The 17,526-nt window shown below is 48.6% G+C and overlaps 1 protein-coding gene across 1 annotated transcript; it reads right to left on the bottom strand.

Moving 5' to 3' along the window:
- Window positions 1–1,128: 1,128 nt before the first annotated feature.
- On the bottom strand, window positions 1,129–2,304 carry ID1 (inhibitor of DNA binding 1). The gene is made up of 2 exons (XM_019972209.2): window positions 1,769–2,304; window positions 1,129–1,588 (listed from the first exon to the last, which is right to left on the bottom strand). The coding sequence occupies exons 1-2, from the start codon at window positions 2,189–2,191 to the stop codon at window positions 1,547–1,549; spliced, it is 465 nt and encodes a 154-aa protein (XP_019827768.1). The 5' UTR covers window positions 2,192–2,304; the 3' UTR covers window positions 1,129–1,546.
- Window positions 2,305–17,526: the final 15,222 nt, after the last annotated feature.

The raw sequence follows: 17,526 nt of genomic DNA, 5'->3' as shown, positions 1-17,526 counted from the left end.
TCTGAGGAAGCGTTTGCCTATGAAAAGCTCCCCCTCACCGCTATCCCCAGATCAGCAGAGACCCAGGAATGCCAGCCGATGTACAGAACACATTTAGACACCCCATGCGGTTCTTCAGTCCCCGGACGCTCACACCCAACCATCAAGCCGGATCCAGGCAGAGGTGCCACCATGCATTCCAGCAGAGCCCACAAGCCCAAACAGCTGGAGTTGGCTCACTTATCTGCAGAACACATGCGCTCACATTTGCCCTTCTGCACACATCCCCACGTGTATCTTCATCCACACCCCCAAGCCTGCACACCAACAGATGACCCAGCCCCACAGGGTAACTACCAGTTCACTCATGTCACACAGGCCCAGACACTCATGTGCACTCCCCCGTGAGTACAAACCCACACACATGTCCAGGCAGATAGGCCCTTGCCAACGACACCATTTTCTGGCTCAGGAGCTGTGGACTTACTCGCCCACTCCTCCTCAGAGCCCACACAGGAGCCCTGGGCTGCTGGCACAGCCTGGCCAGGGTGAGGGGGCAGAGTCCAGACCCGAGAGCAGGTGGCCCAGCAGCTGTGACTGGTCTGGTTCTGCCAACTTGCTCACCCACTTGGACAAAGCTGAAGCCCTGGGGCAGCCTGCTGGGATCCAGGGTTTGGTGGCCCAGGGGGGAGGCGCCTCCTCCTGGGGAATGGGGCAAGTTGGAAGTCTTGTCCCCGACAAGCTGAGGTTCTCACTATCTCCATTTAAGCCAACATGCAGGTCCAGTGACCTGGTTCTCCCAAGTAACCGACTTGTTGATACTCTTCAACCCAAAGGGGGCCTTGGCAGGTTGATCTGCATTTGACAACCTCCCCAGGTGACCCAGATGGCCCCAGGACCGCTTTGAGAAACCCTAAAAGTCTGAAGGATTTAATTTTATGACACTGGGGAGCGGGGAAATAGCCAGGGATGGGGCGGGGTGGGGGGGAAGAATAGATTTTAAAGACACCGGAAACACTCATTTCAGGTCGGTAAAAGCGACGGTCCAGATGTGGCCTTCCCGTCCCCTCCCCCAGCAGCAGCTGTGAAAAGGGTCAGGGGTCACCGCCAGCCCAGGTCCCTCCCATCAATCCAAGAAGTCACTGCAGCTTTATCACCATCTAAAGTATTTGTTTAATAACAACAACCAAAAAAGAAAACACCCCACAGAACTATTGTAAAACAATATTCTCAGTCGGTGATCATTGTAATATACAATACAAAGCAATTAATTTCCTCAGAAATCTGAGAAGCACCAAACGTGACCATTTTTTAAATGTCCGCTTTTCAAAAAATAGAAACACACGAGGGGGACTCCCCCACGTCTCTGGTGGCTGGTGGGTGAGGAGGGAGGGTCAGCCTGCCCTGTCAGTCCCCCAGACCCGGGCTGGATCCTGCAAGCGCCCCGGTGGCCGCCAATCGTTCTTGTTCCTCCCCAGCTCCGGCGAGGCGCCTGGAAGGACCAGAGAGCACTTATTCCTCTCGCCCCCTGGAGGGCTGGGGTCTGCCGGCTCCCAAGGGCGGCGCTTCAGCGACACAGGATACGATCGTCCGCTGGAACACACGCCGCCTGTGAAAAGAGAGAGAAGAGTTGTTGTCGTTTTTTTAACTATCTATTTGGGCATCCTTGAGCACCTAGGTGCCCGAAAGGATGGGGCGAATATAGGGTCAAGCACTCCCTCCCGCTCTGAGCCTCAAGTGTCCCCTTCCGTAGAAGAAAAGTGATCTCCTACTCCAACTCGGACCTCACCTCTGCCGCCAGGGCGCCGATTTCGCCGTTGAGAGTGCTGAGCGGAGCCCGGGCGGGGAGCCCCCGGCCCCCGGGGGTCCCGACGTGGGATTCCGAGTTGAGCTCCAACTCCAGATCCCAGATGTAGTCGATGACGTGCTGGAGGATCTCCACCCTGCTCACCTTGCGGTTCTGGGGCAGGGTGGGCACCAGCTCCTTGAGGCGCGAGTAGCAGCCGTTCATGTCGTAGAGTAGCACGTTCACCGGCTGCTCCTCCAGCAGGGCCGGCAGGCGCGCCCCGGGGCCGCCCGCGCAGCGCGAGATGGCCACGCTCTGCTCGGACAGGCAGCGCACCACCTCGCCCGCGCCGCCCGCCGCCTTGCCGGCCTTCAGCGCGCAGCTGGGGCCCGCGGCGGCCGCGGCACTGCCACTGGCGACCTTCATGATGCCGGCGTCGGGAGAAAACGAAGCGGACGGAGGAGGAAGAGGACGCCGGTAGTGGGGAAAAAAAGCCGCCGACGCGAAAAAGACTGCAGTGCAAAAGCGCAACTCGAGTTCCCCAACCCGACTTTTATAAAGATACCGCGCGCCTCCCCGCCCCTTGCTGGGGGGGCGGGCTCAGATGTTCAAAAACAGCCAATGGAAGGCTTAAGGGCGTGGCCTGGAGGGCTTCTGCGTCCCGCCTCCAGCTCCCCTAGAGCACCCTCACCCGCGTGGAAAAGCGACTTGAGTCGCAAGAACAGAGAGAGTGGGAGGCGGGGGACAAGATGGCTAGTGGAGGCGAGGGCTGCCCAGAAGGCGAAACTGGTTATTACTGATCACGAAAAGATTCCAAGAATCAGTTTTCTCAGGGATATGTTTTCATTTCTCCAGCCCCATTTTACAGATGAGGGAAACTGAGGTCCCGATGGAGAAGCAGCCTGGGCTTTTGGACCCTATTGGAAGATTACCTCTGGGACTCTGATCTTCCCAATATTTGAGCTGATATTTAAAGCTGGCCGTCTACACTCTGCCCACCCCCGGGAGGGGTTGGGGGCGTTCTCCTTTCCCAATTCCCAGAGAACGCTGCTGGTGACTGTTCCTGGGACCGGGCAGTCTTAGGCACCTCAGGATGGAAGCAATTAATTCTGGAAAATCTTCCTCCACTACTGGAAGCTTGGGCCCCTGGGACCTGAGCAAGAAAAAGGCACCCAGAGTGGGCTGTCTTCCCTGATTTCTCCCCTGAATTTGCAGCCCCAAATCTGCACCGTTAAGTAATTAATTTTCCCCCCCTTTTTGGTTTTTTTCCCCCAAAGACCGCTGGGATCAGGGTCTCCCTCCCACGGCGCGGCAGCTGCGGAGCTCTCGTCGTCCCCCTCCCACTCTTCCCCAACCCCCCACTCCCGGGGCTGCTCTGTGTCAGCGTCTGAACAAGCTGCTCAGACCGTTAGACGCCAGGCCCGTGACGTCACCCATTCATAAAACCCGGACGGGCTGTCAGGCTGGCGCCTTGAGGGCGGTCGCCATGGAGACGGCAAACCGGGCCTCAGCGCTCCCTAGCTACCCCCAGCCCGGCCAGTCACCTGCAGACCTCGGGTGGGAAGCCTGGGAATGCGCTCCTCGCGGGCGCGGTCGCTGAGCAAGGGTCACCTTACCTCCCGGCCCCACACCTGGGAATCTCTCCACCAGGCCCACAGCTCGGGCCGCTTGAGAGGTTTCTTCACCACCCCTCTTTCCGCCTCTCTAGTTCCCCGCTCCCGCCTGGGGAAAGACTTCGGATTCCAACTTTGCTGCTGGGTGAATTCAGCTGAGTAACCCTCTCCGGCCCTCTCTGAGCCCTAATGTCTGCCTGGTATTTCGGTAATGATAAAGGTGATGAATTATTCCGTTCGTAAGAATAATATTCCCTTCCAGCCAGGCACTGGGTGAAGAGTTTGCTTTATCAAACTTACCCGATCCCGGCATCTTTATGTTGTTGTTGCTAAGTCGTGTCGGACTCTTTGTGACCCATGAGCTGTAGCCCTCCAGGCTCCTCTGCCCATGGGGTTTCTCAGGCAAGAATACTGGAGTGGATTGCCATTTCCTTCTCCAGAGGATCTTCCCCATTCAGGGATGGAACTGGGGTCTCCTGCATGGCAGGCGGATTCTTTATGGCTGAGCTACCAGAGACACCTTTGGTTTCTTTATACAAAGAAGGAAACTGAGCTCAAAAAGCTTCCCAGGACCCTGAGCTGTTGTAATGGCTGCATTATGATAACAAGGGCACTTGATTGCCATGCAGTGCTTTCCTGCCAGGGTAGGCAGTCGGCCTCAAGAACCGTGAGTAGGCTAGAGGAGGAGAAACTGAGGCTTAGAATAGCCCTCCTAAGTCACACAGCATTAGCCAGGCTAAAATACTGTGCTCACAAAGGAGAGGATGATGTTATGGCCCCTTCTCCCCCTGCAATTAATTCACTAAGTATCAGCAAGTTTCCTCTTCCCACTGTTTTGGGGGGAGGGGCCGATAAACCAGCTCCCTGCCTCCACATCTGGAAACCAGGAAAACTGATCCCCGAGACCAGCTTCAAAGGAGAGAGATCACTAATTAATTAACTGGACCCCTCCATCCATCCCCTTAACACCCCACCACCACCACCACCGCCAAACTCTCCCAACTCCCTAGGTCTTGTTTGTGTGTGTGCGCTCAGTGATTCAGTCCTATCTGACTGTTTGTGACCCCACAGACTGTAGCCCACCAGGCTCCTCTGTCCATGGGGTTTTCTGGGCAAGAATACTGGACCTGGTTGCCATTTCCTACTCCAGGGCACCTTCCCCAACCCAGGGATCAAACTGTGTCTCCTGCATTGGCAGGCAGATTCTTTATCACTGTGCCACCTGGAACCCCCTCTAATGATTGGAGAGAACATTTTGCTATGCAAAAGAATTGCTAAAGAATTGGAAGGACCAACCAGAGGAAATTAGAATATTTATTCATTCAGTTCAGGTCAGTCGTTCAGTCGTGTCCGACTCTTTGCGACCCCATGAATTGCAGCACGCCAGGCCTCCCTGTCCACCACCAAGTCCCGGAGTTTACCCAAACTCAAGTGCATCGAGTCGGTGATGCCATCCCACCATCTCATCCTCTGTGGTCCCCTTCTCCTCCTGCCCCCAATCCCTCGAAGCATCAGGGTCTTTCCCAATGAGTCAACTCTTCACATGAGGTGGGCAGAGTACTGGAGTTTCAGCTTCAGCATCAGTCCTTCCATTGAACACCCAGGACTGATCTCCTTTAGGATGGACTGGTTGGATCTCCTTGCTGTCCAAGGGACTCTCAAGAGTCTTCTCCAACACCACAGTTCAAAAGCATTAATTCTTTAGTGCTAAGCTTTCTTCACAGTCTAACTCTCACATCCATACATGACCACTGGAAAAACCATAGCCTTGACTAGACGGACTTTTGTTGGCAAAGTAATGTCTCTGCTTTTTAATATGCTGTCTAGGTTGGTCATAACTTTCCTTCCAAGGAGTAAGCATCTTTTAATTTCATGGCTGCAATCACCATCTGCAGTGATTTTGGAGCCCCCCAACATAAAGTCTGACACTGTTTCCACTGTTTCCCCATCTATCATGAAGTGATGGGACCAGATGCCATGATCTTCGTTTTCTGAATGTTGAGCTTTAAGCCAACCTTTTCACTCTCCTCTTTCACTTTCATCAAGAGGCTTTTTAGTTCCTCTTCACTTTCTGCCATAAGGGTGGTGTCATCTGCATATCTGAGGTTATTGACACTTCTCCCAGAAATCTTGATTCTAGCTTGTGCTTCTTCCAGCCCAGCGTTTCTCATGATGTACTCTGCATATAAGTTAAATAAGCAGGGTGACAATATACAGCCTTGACGTACTCCTTTTCCTATTTGGAACTAGTCTGTTGTTCCATGTCAAGTTCTAACTGTTGCTTCCTGACCTGCATATAGGTTTCTCAAGAGGCAGGTCAGGTGGTCTGGTATTTCTATCTCTTTCAGAATTTTCCACAGTTTATTGTGATCCACACAGTCAAAAGCTTTGGCATAGTCAATAAAGCAGAAATAGATGTTTTTCTGGAACTCTCTTGCTTTTTCCATGATCCAGCAGATGCTGGCAATTTGATCTCTGGTTCCTCTGCCTTTTCTAAAACCAGCTTGAACACCTGGAAGTTCACGGTTCACATATTGCTGATGCCTGGCTTGGAGAATTTTGAGCATTACTTTACTAGCGTGTGAGATGAGTGCAATTGTGCAGTAGTTTGAGCATTCTTTGGCATTGCCTTTATTTGGGATTGGAATGAAAACCGACCTTTTCCAGTACTGTGGCCACTGCTGAGTTTTCCAAATTTGCTGGCATATTGGGTGCAGCACTTTCACAGCATCATCTTTCGGGATTTGAAATAGCCCAGCTGGAATTCCATCACCTCCACTAGCTTTGTTCATAGTTATGCTTTCTAAGGCCCACTTGATTTCACATTCCAGGATGTCTGGCTCTATGTGAGTGATCACACCATCTTGATTATCTGGGCCATGAAGATCTGTTTTGTACAGTTCTTCTGTGTATTCTTGCTACCTCTTCTTAATATCTTCTGCTTCTGTTAGATCCATACCGTTTCTGTCCTTTATCGAGCCCATCTTTGCATGAAATGTTCCCTTGGTATCTCTGATTTTCTTGAAGAGATCTCTAGTCTTTCCCATTCTGTTGTTTTCCTCTATTTCTTTGCATTGATCTCTGAGGGAGGCTTTCTTATCTCTCCTTGTTATTCTTTGGAACTCTGCATTCAGATTCTTATATCTTTCCTTTTCTCCTTTGCTTTTTGCTTCCCTTCTTTTCACAGCTATTTGTAAGGCCTCCTCACACAGCCATTTTGCTTTTTTTGCATTTCTTTTCCATGGGGATGGTCTTGATCCCTGTCTCCTGTACAACGTCATGAACCTCCATCCATAGTTCATCAGGCACTCTGTCTATCAGATCTAGTCCCTTAAATCTATTTCTCACTTCTACTGTATAATCATGAGGGATTTGATTTAGGTCATACCGGTTTAGTGGTTTTCCCTACTTTCTTCAATTTAAGTCTGAATTTGGCAATAAGGAGTTCATGATCTGAGCCACAGTCAGCTCCTGGTCTTGTTTTTGCTGACTGTATAGAGCTTCTCCATCTTTGGCTGCAAAGAATTTATTCATTACCTAGTAGAAGGCAATGGCACCCCACTCCAGTACTCTTGCCTGGAAAATCCCATGGGTGGAGGAGCCTGGAAGGCTGCAGTCCATGAGGTCCATGAGGGTCGGACACAACTGAGCGACTTCACTTTCACTTTTCACTTTCATGCATTGGAGAAGGAAATGGCAGCCCATTCCAGTGTTCTTGCCTGGAGAATCCCAGGGATGGGGGAGCCTGGTGGGCTGCCGTCTATGGGGTCGCACAGAGTCAGACACAACTGAAGTGACTTAGCAGCAGTGTTTATTAATTGATCCAGCAATTCCACTTGCTGGAATCAATTCCAGAGAAACCTACACACAGGGGCACAAAGGATGTCTGTTGAACATGTTTCACTGAGGTGCTACTTGCAAGGGGGGAAGCTGAAACAATGTAAATGTCCATCAACATGATACAAATTATGAATGAGACATCAAAGCAGTGACCTGGCTGTGCAGCAGGTGGGAAGCATCTAGAAATGTCTGAGACATTTCTAGATCTTACTGTTGGTGGAGAAAGCAAGTTTTAGACCAAGGGTCAAGGCAGGACCTCTTACTGATCCCAAGTACATGAGGATCTGGAAATGAATTTAAAACAAGAGAGAAAATTATGCTATAGAAAAAAAATTCAAACACAACATTGTGTGATTTCTTTTACATGAAGAATAGAATGGAATTGGCACAGTTAATCTAGAGGAAAGAAATCAGAACGGTGGTTGCCTCTGGGAGTGGAAAGTGAGAGATGCCAGGAATTTAGGGAATCTTTCTAGAGGAATGGAAATGGTCCATGTCATGCCGGTTACAGGTATAGGTTACACAGTGTATGAGTTAGTCAAAATATGTTAAATTATATACTTCTGTGCGTTTCACTCAATCCACCTCAATTAAAAAAATAAGAAAGTTAAAAAAATATATACTAAGGTAGACACTAAATTATTAAGATTACCTGAGAAGGGAAGGGAAGGGAAGCAATATGAAATCAAAATTTCACTGTAACCTTCACAGAGATATTTCATCCTTTTTTGAATAAAATTTTAAAAAAAATGTTTTTTGCTTGTTGTTTGTTTGTGGTGTAGCACTCGGTTCGTGGGTCTTAGTTCCCCAACCAGGGCTTGATCCTGCAGCCTTGGCAGTGAAAGCGCCAGTCTTGACCACTGGACCTTCAAGAAATTCCCTAAAACAGTGGTGTTGAAGTATAACTGACATACCCAAACTGCAAATATTTAAAGTATCCAATCTGATAAAGTCTGACATACACATAAACCCATGCATCATCACCACGTTTAGGAAAATTATATGCTTCATCCCCCCTAAAAGTTTTAATCTGCCGCTTGAAATCCCTCCCTCCTGCCTCTTCCACTCAGTGCCCAAGCACTCTATAGATCAGTTTGCATTTTCTAAATTTTATATACCCAAGTACAGTATATAATGTACACAGTATATACTCTAATTTCTTAAAGTGTTTTCAGCCCAGTTTCTTTAACTTGGCATAATTACTCTGAGAATGTTTATTGCTTCTTATTGCTGAGTAGTAAGTAGGCTGTGGATATACCAAATACTCCCCTGTTGATGAGCATTTGAGTTGTTTACAATTTGGGGGGTTTGGCTGCTTCTAGTCTTAGTTGCGGCAGGCAGGAATCTTCGATGGATTTTTCTTGTATTAATGCGGTTGTGGACTCTAATTGTGCGAGGGTTCAGTCCCTGTGGGGAGCTGCTGGCCTAGTTGCTCTGAAGCATGTGGGATCTTAGTTCCCTAACCAGGGATCCAACCTGTGCCCCCTGCATTGCAAGGCGGATTCTTAACCACTGGACCACCAGGGAGGTTCCTGTTTACAGTTTTTGGTTAGTACAAATAAAGTGGCAATGAACTCTTATATACATGTATTTCTATGAATCTATGCTTTCATTTCTTCTAGGTAGACACTTAGTAGTGAAATTAATGGGTTACATAGTAGATATTTATTTAATTTCATAAGAAGCTGCTGGGAATTCCTTGGCAGTCCAGTGTTAGGACTCTGCAGTTTTACTGCTGAGGGCATGAATTCAGTCCCTGGTCCAGGAACTAAGATCCTGCAAGCCTTGTAGCCAAAAAAAGAAAAGCAAAGATACTGCTAAACTCCATAGTGGTTGCATCATTTTATATTCCCATCAGTATCCCATTCCATTCATTTTCCTCCACATCTTCTCTAACAGTTGTATGCTTGTCCATGAGAATGGTTAATAAAAGCTAAAAGCCATTCCAAAAGATGAATTGTGGTGTTTCACTGTGGTATTAATTTGTATTTTCCTAATGACTAAAGATATTGAGCATCTTTTCATATGCCTATATGCTACCCATATATCTCCTTTGATGAAGATATTCATTTCTTTTGCTCATATAAATTATTTTTAGGTAAATGTAGATTCACATGCAATTGTAAGAAATAACAGAGACACCTTATATCCTTTACCCAGTTTCCCTAATGGGAAACTTGCCTACCTACAGTACAAAATCACAACAAGATTTCACCTTATTTCTGGTGAGATTCAGATTTTACCTGATTTACATGCGCTGCGGCCATGAAATTAAAAGATGCTTGCTCCTTGGAAGAAACACTATGACCAACCTAGATAGCATATTAAAAGCGGAGACATTCAGTTCAGTTCAGTTCAGTTGCTCAGTCATGTCCGACTCTTTTCGACCCCATGAATTGCAGCACGCCAGGCCTCCCTGACCATCACCAACTCCCGGAGTTCACTCAAACTCACGTCCATCGAGTCGGTGATGCCATCCAGCCATCTCATCCTCTGTCGTCCCCTTTTCCTCCTGCCCCCAATCCTTCCCAGAATCAGAGTCTTTTCCAATGAGTCAACTCTTCACATGAGGTGGCCAAAGTACTGGAGTTTCAGCTTTAGCATCATTCCTTTCAAAGAACACTCAGGACTGATCTCCTTTAGAATGGACTGGTTGGATCTCCTTGCAGTCCATGGGACTCTCAAGAGTCTTCACTTTGCCAACAAAAGTCCATCTAGTCAAAGCTATGGTTTTTCCAGTAGTCATGTATGGATGTGAGAGTTGGACCATAAAGAAAGCCTAGCACTGAAAAATTGATGCTTTTGAACTGTGGTGCTCGAGAAGACTCTTGAGAGTCCCTTGAACCAGTCAGTCCTGAATATTCATTGGAAAGACTGATGCTGAAGCTGAAACTCCAATACTTTGGCCACCTGATGCAAAGAACTGACTTATCTGAAAAGACCCTGATGAAAAGATTAAAGGCCAGAGGAGAAAGGGATGATAGAGGATGAGATTGTTGGATGGCATCACTGACTCAATGGACATGAATTTGAGTAAGCTCTGAGAGTTGGTGATGGACAGGGAAGCCTGGCGTGCTGCAGTCCATGGGGTCGCAAAGAGTCGAACATGACTGAGCGACTGGACTGAACATGCACTAATGTGTGTGTATTTAGTTCTGTGCATTTTTATTACATGTGTAGACTTGTGTGACCATCACCAGAGTGAATACACAGAGCAGTTCCATCATAAGGCTCCCTCATGCCACCCTTTCATTTTTGTCCATTTCTTTTAATTTGGTTGGTTGTTTTCATATTGTAGACTTTTGAGACTTCTTCATAAATTTTGAACACAGATTGGTTGTCAGATAAATGATTTATGAATGTTTTCTCCAGTGTGTGTCAAGGTTTTTCTATCCTCTTAATAATGTTTTTGGAAGAGCAGAAGTTTTAAATTTGATGTTCAATTTATCAATTTTTAATTATATGAGTCATGCATTTTTGTCTATTTTTTAAAAAATCTCTGCCTAATCGAAGATCACAAAGCTTTTCTCTTTTGTTTTCCCAGAAGTTTTATAGCTTTAGGTCTATGTATCCATTATACCAGGTATTTCTTATATTGGCTTCCCTGGGGGCACAGATGGTAAAGAAACTGCCTGAAATGTGAGAGACCCAGGTCGGATCCCTGGGTCGGGAAGATCCCCTGGAGAAGGAAATGCTAACCCACTTCAGTCTTCTTGCCTGGAGAATTCCATGGACAGAGAGCCTGTCAGCCTACAGTCCACAGGGTCGCAAAGAGTTGGACATGACTAAGTGACTATCACTTTCACATATATGATTTTTTTTGGCTGGGTTGGGTCTTCCTTGTGGCATTGGACTTAGTTGCCTCATGGCATATAGGACCTTAGTTCCTTGACCAGGGATTGAACCCACATCCCCTGCATTGGAAGGTGGATTCTAAACCACTGGATCACTGGGGAAGTTCCCTTGAATATATTTTTAAACAGAAGTGTATTCATGTACTACTTTATGTAAGAAAAAAGCCAACTCCAAATGTTTAGTATATCTCCCTCTGACCTGACTGCTGATTAGGACGAGGTAGAATCTCAAAGATCCTTTGCAGACAAACAGAGGAGAGAAAGTCAAGAGACCATTAGGACTCCCAGTAGTTAAGTGTACCTCACATTCACGAGCGTCCTCCTCCTGCCAGGTTCTGTGTTAGCTGTATGGAGACTATATTATGCAAATTGCCTGCTATGTGCATTAGCTACACAAAGAAAGGATGAGTCCTATTTTGGAGGAAATCAGGGAGGCTTCCTAAAGGAGGTGACTTATCCTCTAGGCACTTTATGAGGGAAAAGCACAAGGAGATAAGGCCTGAATGAAGACGTGTAAGGGGCCTGTAAAGGTCTGATCACTTGAGGAGAGATAGTTGGCTACAAAATAGTGTAAAGGGCTAGGGCTTGGGGTCCAGCAGTTTAAGATTTAAAACCTTGTTATACTGTGTGACCCGGACCAAGACATTTCACCTCTCTGAGCCTTTGCTTCCTCATTGGCAAAATGATAGAAGTTCCTAACTCCTTAGGCTATTTCTAGGACTCACTGAGATCAAGCTTTGCAAAGCTCCTACTGTGGTCTTAGTACAGAGCAGATGCTTACTATACAGTAGACAGTAATAGCATATTTTCAAGTCTAGGCCTGGCCTTCGGAACCGTTTGGCTGCAATTATGCTCCCAATTTTTTTATTTTTATTTTTTAATGTTTTGGCCATGCTAAAGGGCATGTGGGATCTTAGTTCCCTGACCAGGGATTGAACCCATGCCTCCTGCATTAGAAGCATGGAATCTTAACTGCTGGACCGCCAAGGAAGTCCTAGCTCCCAGCGGTTTTTAGTGAACTCTGGAAGGTGGGCTTTCAGATCCCCCGAAATGTCCCCTTCACTGTGCTCCCTTCAGACTTGCCAGTTGAAATAATGACACTTCCCTATACACACACCTAGGCCTGTGGGGGCAAAAAAATCTGGCTTCATTTCACTCCAGAAAATTTTCAGTACTTCCAGACTTTGGTTTTTATCTCCAGCATTTTTAAGGTCTGACAAGGAGTTGGAATAAAGACTGCTTGTTTATATTTTTGCCAAATGGGCATTTTTTTGTCCCTCTCCTTGGTAGTGTGAATTAAGGGAGTATTTGCCTCCCAACCCCACTACCAAGCCAGCTCAGGAAAACAGACCCAGACCACTCTTTTGGCCAGAAAGCTTGGAGGACTCATTAAATGACCCCCCAACAGTCCCACCCCAGGGTTCCGCTACTAGTCCTTCAGTTCATTTCATTTGCTCCGTGTGTCTCACTCTTTGACACTTCATGGACTGCAGCACGCCAGGCTTCCCTGTCTATCACCAATTACTGAAGCTTGCTCAAACTCATGTCCATCAAGTCAATGATGCCATCCAACCATCTCATCCTCTGTCATCCCCTTCTCCTCCTGACTTCAATCTTTCCCAGAATTGGGGTCTTTTCAAATAAGTCAGTTCTTAGCATCAAGTGGTCAAAGTATTGGAGCTTCAGCTTCAACAACAGTCCTTCCAATGAATATTCAGGACTGATTTCCTTTAAGATTGACTGGTTTGATCTCCTTGCAGTCCAAGAGACTCTCAAGAGTTTTCTCCAGAACCACAGTTCAAAAGCATCAATTCTTCAGTGCTAGGCTTTCTTTCAGAGAAGGCAATGGCACCCCACTCCAGTACTCTTGCCTGGAAAATCCCATGGATGGAGGAGCCTAGTAGGCTGCAGTCCATGGGGTCACTAAGAGTCGGACATGATTGAGAGACTTCATTTTCACTTTTCACTTTCATGCATTGGAGAAGGAAATGGCAACCCACTCCAGTGTTTTTGCCTGGAGAATCCCAGGGATGGCGGAGTCTGATGGGCTGCCGTCTATAGAGTCTCACAGAGTTGGGCATGACTAAAGCGACTTAGCAGCAGCAGCAGCAGCAGGCTTTCTTTATGGTCCAACTCTCATATCCATACATGACTACTGGAAAAACCATAGATTAGACTAGATGGACTTTCGTTGGCAAAGTAATGTCTCTGCTTTTTAATATGCTGTCTAGGTTGATCATGGCTTTTCTTCCAAAGAGCAAGTGTCTTTTAATTTCATGGCTGCAGTCATGATCTGCAGTGCTTTTGGAGCCCCCAAAATAAAGTCTGTCACGAGTCCCTCAGAAAGCCTTTACACACACCTCTGAGTTTCACAGCTGCTCTCTGGGACTGGCAGCAGCTGTGTGAATATAGTACTCCTTTTCACAGATGGGCATACTGGAGCCCAGAGAGGAGACGGGCCCAGCCCTTCACACCTTCAAATCTTGGCTCTTCCATTGATAAACTGTGCCTCAGTTTCCCCAAGTGTAAACTGGATCTAACCCTTGTCTCTGTGGAGCGATTATGAGAATGAAACAAGCTATTCCAGGAAGTGATGAATGGCGAGGTCTTTTGTTATTATGTCTCTGTCACCACGGCTCCTTTTGTGCCTTTACTATCCTTCCTCTGGGTTCCAGGGCTCAAGGCAAATGGCTCCCATTTCTTAAGTGCTCACTCTGGGTCAGGACTGGTTCCAAGTTTAACCTGAGAGAGGGAGCTCAGGAGGGCAGGGACCACAGCTGCAGTCACTGCTGCAACCCAAAGCAGAGCGCAGTGCCTGGCACACAGGAGGCACTCACTGAGTATTTGTTGATGAGAGAAAAACAACTCATGATTTAGGTGGTAATACTATGTCCCCTTTATAGCTGAGGTCACTGGGGCCCAGAGAAGTTGAGTGCTTTGGATCACACAGCTGGGATGTGGCATTGAACCTAAGTGGTCTGGTTCCTAAAAGAGTGGCTGTGAGGGACTGAGGGACTTGTGTGCGTGTGTGTCTACACTGCCTGCGTGTCTACACTGCAGGGTAACTCCTCAGGGATTTGTGTACAAGTCCGGCACATTCCCCACTGCCCCTCCCAGGAGTCTTGGCCTTGTAGGCTCCAGGGCGGGCCTGCCTGGGCCACGTGACCTGCTCTGGCCCTGGCCCGGCAGCTGTTCCCCAGATGTGCCCGCAGCGCAGTCTTCCAGCCGCCAGGCCGGCGCCTCTGGGCTGGGGCTGCCGGAGCTGCGGGGGAGAGACCTTTGGCTCTGGTTGTCCCCGCCCCCCCCGTAATGGGAGGCTACAACCGTCCCCTGCACACTCTACCCCCAGAACCGTGTGCTCAGCCCACACTTCTCTCTGCCCATCATGCTGAGAAGAGAATCCAAGCTCCTCCCGGCCCGCAGCCCCTGACAGCACCACCAGCCCCACCAATGGCATCTCTTGCCCCTCCCTTTGTCTCACCAGCCCCAGGGCCTCCTTTACTACCTAGTGTGGTCCTGCTTCAGGGCCTTTGCCTTTGCTCTTCCCTCTCACTTGAAGGCCCATCTAGATCTTTATAAGACAGCTCATTCGTCAAGTCTCAGGTCAGAAGTCTCCTTTAGAGAGACCTTCTTAAAACCTCCCTGGGCTATTCACTTTCTTTCCTGTTCACCCGGTCTTCATCATTCATAGAACTTATTACCATCTGAAATGATCATTCTTTTCTTGGTAATTGTCCATCTTCTCCACACCCTTTCCAGGCTGTGAGCTCCTTCAGTCACTGCTGTGTCCCTAGAGCTGAGCACAGGGCCTGACCCAGAGAGGGCAAGCGACTTGCTCAAGGTCACACAGCACAGTACTTAGAATAGCATAGTATTTAGAGTAATATCTGTCGAATGAATGGTTATCTTATGGTCCTCAGTTACCATGTGTGCAAAATGGAGACAAAAGTTGAACTTAGTCTACAAGGTTATGACATGTCAGTTGGAAAGCATTCAGAAATGGGAGCCAGAACACAGCTTTGTGTCTTTCCAGGGTCCTCAAGTTTTCAACCCTTCAAACCAGCAGGAGGCTGTGGATGGGTGCATGAGGGTGTGGGGACTTCGAGCTATCTGTCCTTAATAGCTGTGGAAGCCTCTGCCAGGTCCCGGTCCCACTCTGGACCTCAGTTTCCACATCTATAAAATGAGGCCTGTTGCCACCCCTCCATCCTAGAGGTTTTGTGCTGGACTCCTGGGTCATGTTGGAGAGGACAGGGGTCCAGGCTTGAATCCACCTTTTGCTTTTCATCCTGTTTTCCAAAGAGGCCCCAGAACAATGAACAGGCGGCTGGAGCCTTTCAGTCTGGGCACCTCCCTGGGTCCCCTGCAGTTGAGGAGTGAGGTGGGGCCTTCCTGTGGCCTGACAAAGGACCACTGCTGCTCTGGAGCCTTAGGACCAAAGGGAGGGGCAGAATCAGGTCCCAGGGACCTCCCACTGAGGTCACTTAGCACAGGCCAAACCTGCAGAGCTGACAAGTACACTGCTAACACACACTGAATGACATATGACAAACACAGCACATGTGTGCAAACTGACACCATGACTGACACAGTGACAACAACACCTCAACACACAACCAACAGAGCAACCTGCCAAATGCATAACACAGTACCACGTGATAAGAACAATTAGCACGCTGGCCTCAGAGCACACAACCAAAACCCAAATCTGTACAACCAACACATCAGTAAACACACGGAGACCAAGGAGGCAACACACTGAAACACCCAATTGTCAAGCCTAACAGAACCACATCAAAGCAACACACTACAACAGCACCCTCAACAGCACAACCCAGACACACACCCTACAGTGCAACACACATTCACCAAACACAATAGACACTTACACCCAGATCAATATTGCTCACATCAAGATGCTGACACACAGCTCCCACAGTGCCCACATCTTACAGAAAACAATCCAATGCAAATCCACAAGCCAGCTTCCCCAGGCACTGATTCCCCGCAGGGTACATGCCCGACCAGCACCACCTTCACCAGTTCAAAGGCCCCATACTGCCTCCCACCACTCCTAAAGTCTTTTTTTTTTTAATTTGGCTGCACCAGGTCTCAGTTGAGGCACGTGGCATCTTTAGCTGCAGCATGCAGGATCTTTTAGTCGTGCATGTGAACTCTCAGTTGTGGCGGCTCGTGGGACCTACTTCCCTGATCGAAACTGGGCCCCCTGCCTTGGGAGCATGGAGTCTTAACTGCTGGACCACCAGGGAAGTCCCCCAAAGCCTTTTAAATTGTATTTATTTATTTATTTGGCTGCACCAGGTGGCTTGAGGGATCTTAATTCCCTGAACAAGGGTTGAACCTGCGTCCTTGGCAGTGAAAGCATGGAGTCCTAAACACTGGAAAGAAGGTGTTAATCGCTCAGTCGTGTCCAACTCTTTGCAACCCCATGGGCTGTAGTCTGCCAGGCTGCTCTGTCCATGGACTTCTCCAGGCAAGAATACTGGAGTGGGTTGCCATTTCCTTCGCCAGAGGATCTTTCTGACCCAGGGATCAAACCCAGGTCTCTTGCATTGCAGGCAGATTCTTTACCGTCTGAGCCAACAAGAAGTGAAGTGGACTGCCAGGGGAATTCCCCCATAGTCTTTGTAGATGTAGATACCTCCCCCAACAGGACTTGCCAGGTAGCTCAGTGGGTAAAGAATCTGCTTGCAATGCAGGAGACACAGATTCAATCTCTGGGTTGGGAAGATCCCTTGGAGCAAAGCATGGCAACCCACTCTAATATTCTTGCCTGGAGAATCCCATCGACAGAGGGAGCCTGATGGATTACAGTCCATTGGGTTGCAAAGAGTCAGACACGACTGAAGCCACTGAGCATGGAGGTATCTCCTGCAACACACACATATACACACAGACACTTCAGTATTGTGCATAAGCCCTGAGGACACACAAGCACTCAACCATGCCCACCCAGTGCCCAGGAATTCATGCCTCAGAATGTAGAACTGGGCTCTGCCAAGGGCAGATGCATGGGAGCTGGTCTGATCCTGTCAGCCATAGAAGCTGATGCCACCCACCAGGGATACCCCAAGTCAGGCACCGTCTGCAGAACTTGCAGATACCGCCCCTCCTGCTGCAAGGCCCAGGCCCATGGAGGTGGAAGGAGGGAGACTGGGCAAGGACCTTCTGGTGCTGGGCTTTAGTAAGTTCCCCCTGTGCCCACTGGGGCTCCAATGGTGGCCCCAGAGCTTCCCTTCCCGGAAGCAGAAATCCCCGCTCCTGCCTGGTGCCTAGCAGAGGGCCCTCCCTTGACTCACCTGCCCCGTACACCTGGTGCCCCCTCCTACCCTGGGGCCCGGAACCCGGAAACGGCTGAGGGTGTGTCTCTCAGGGCCTGCCCAGGTGCCTCCCCACCCCAAAAGCCTAAGGCAGTTCCACCCTCTCCACTCAC

Source organism: Bos indicus, chromosome 13 (genome assembly GCF_029378745.1).
Source record: "Bos indicus isolate NIAB-ARS_2022 breed Sahiwal x Tharparkar chromosome 13, NIAB-ARS_B.indTharparkar_mat_pri_1.0, whole genome shotgun sequence".
Lineage (NCBI taxonomy): Eukaryota > Metazoa > Chordata > Mammalia > Artiodactyla > Bovidae > Bos > Bos indicus.
The sequence above is the reverse complement of the archived record's forward strand: the minus strand, read 5'-3'. Positions and strand labels throughout refer to the sequence as shown.

Bases quoted from the DNA above. Each gene is read 5' to 3' on its own strand.
- ID1 (XM_019972209.2), bottom strand. From the start codon at position 2,191: ATGAAGGTCGCCAGTGGCAGTGCCGCGGCCGCCGCGGGCCCCAGCTGC. The intron at 1,589-1,768 runs GTGAGGTCCGAG...CTCTTTTCACAG, and splicing joins TCGGCGCCCTGGCGGCAGAG to GCGGCGTGTGTTCCAGCGGA.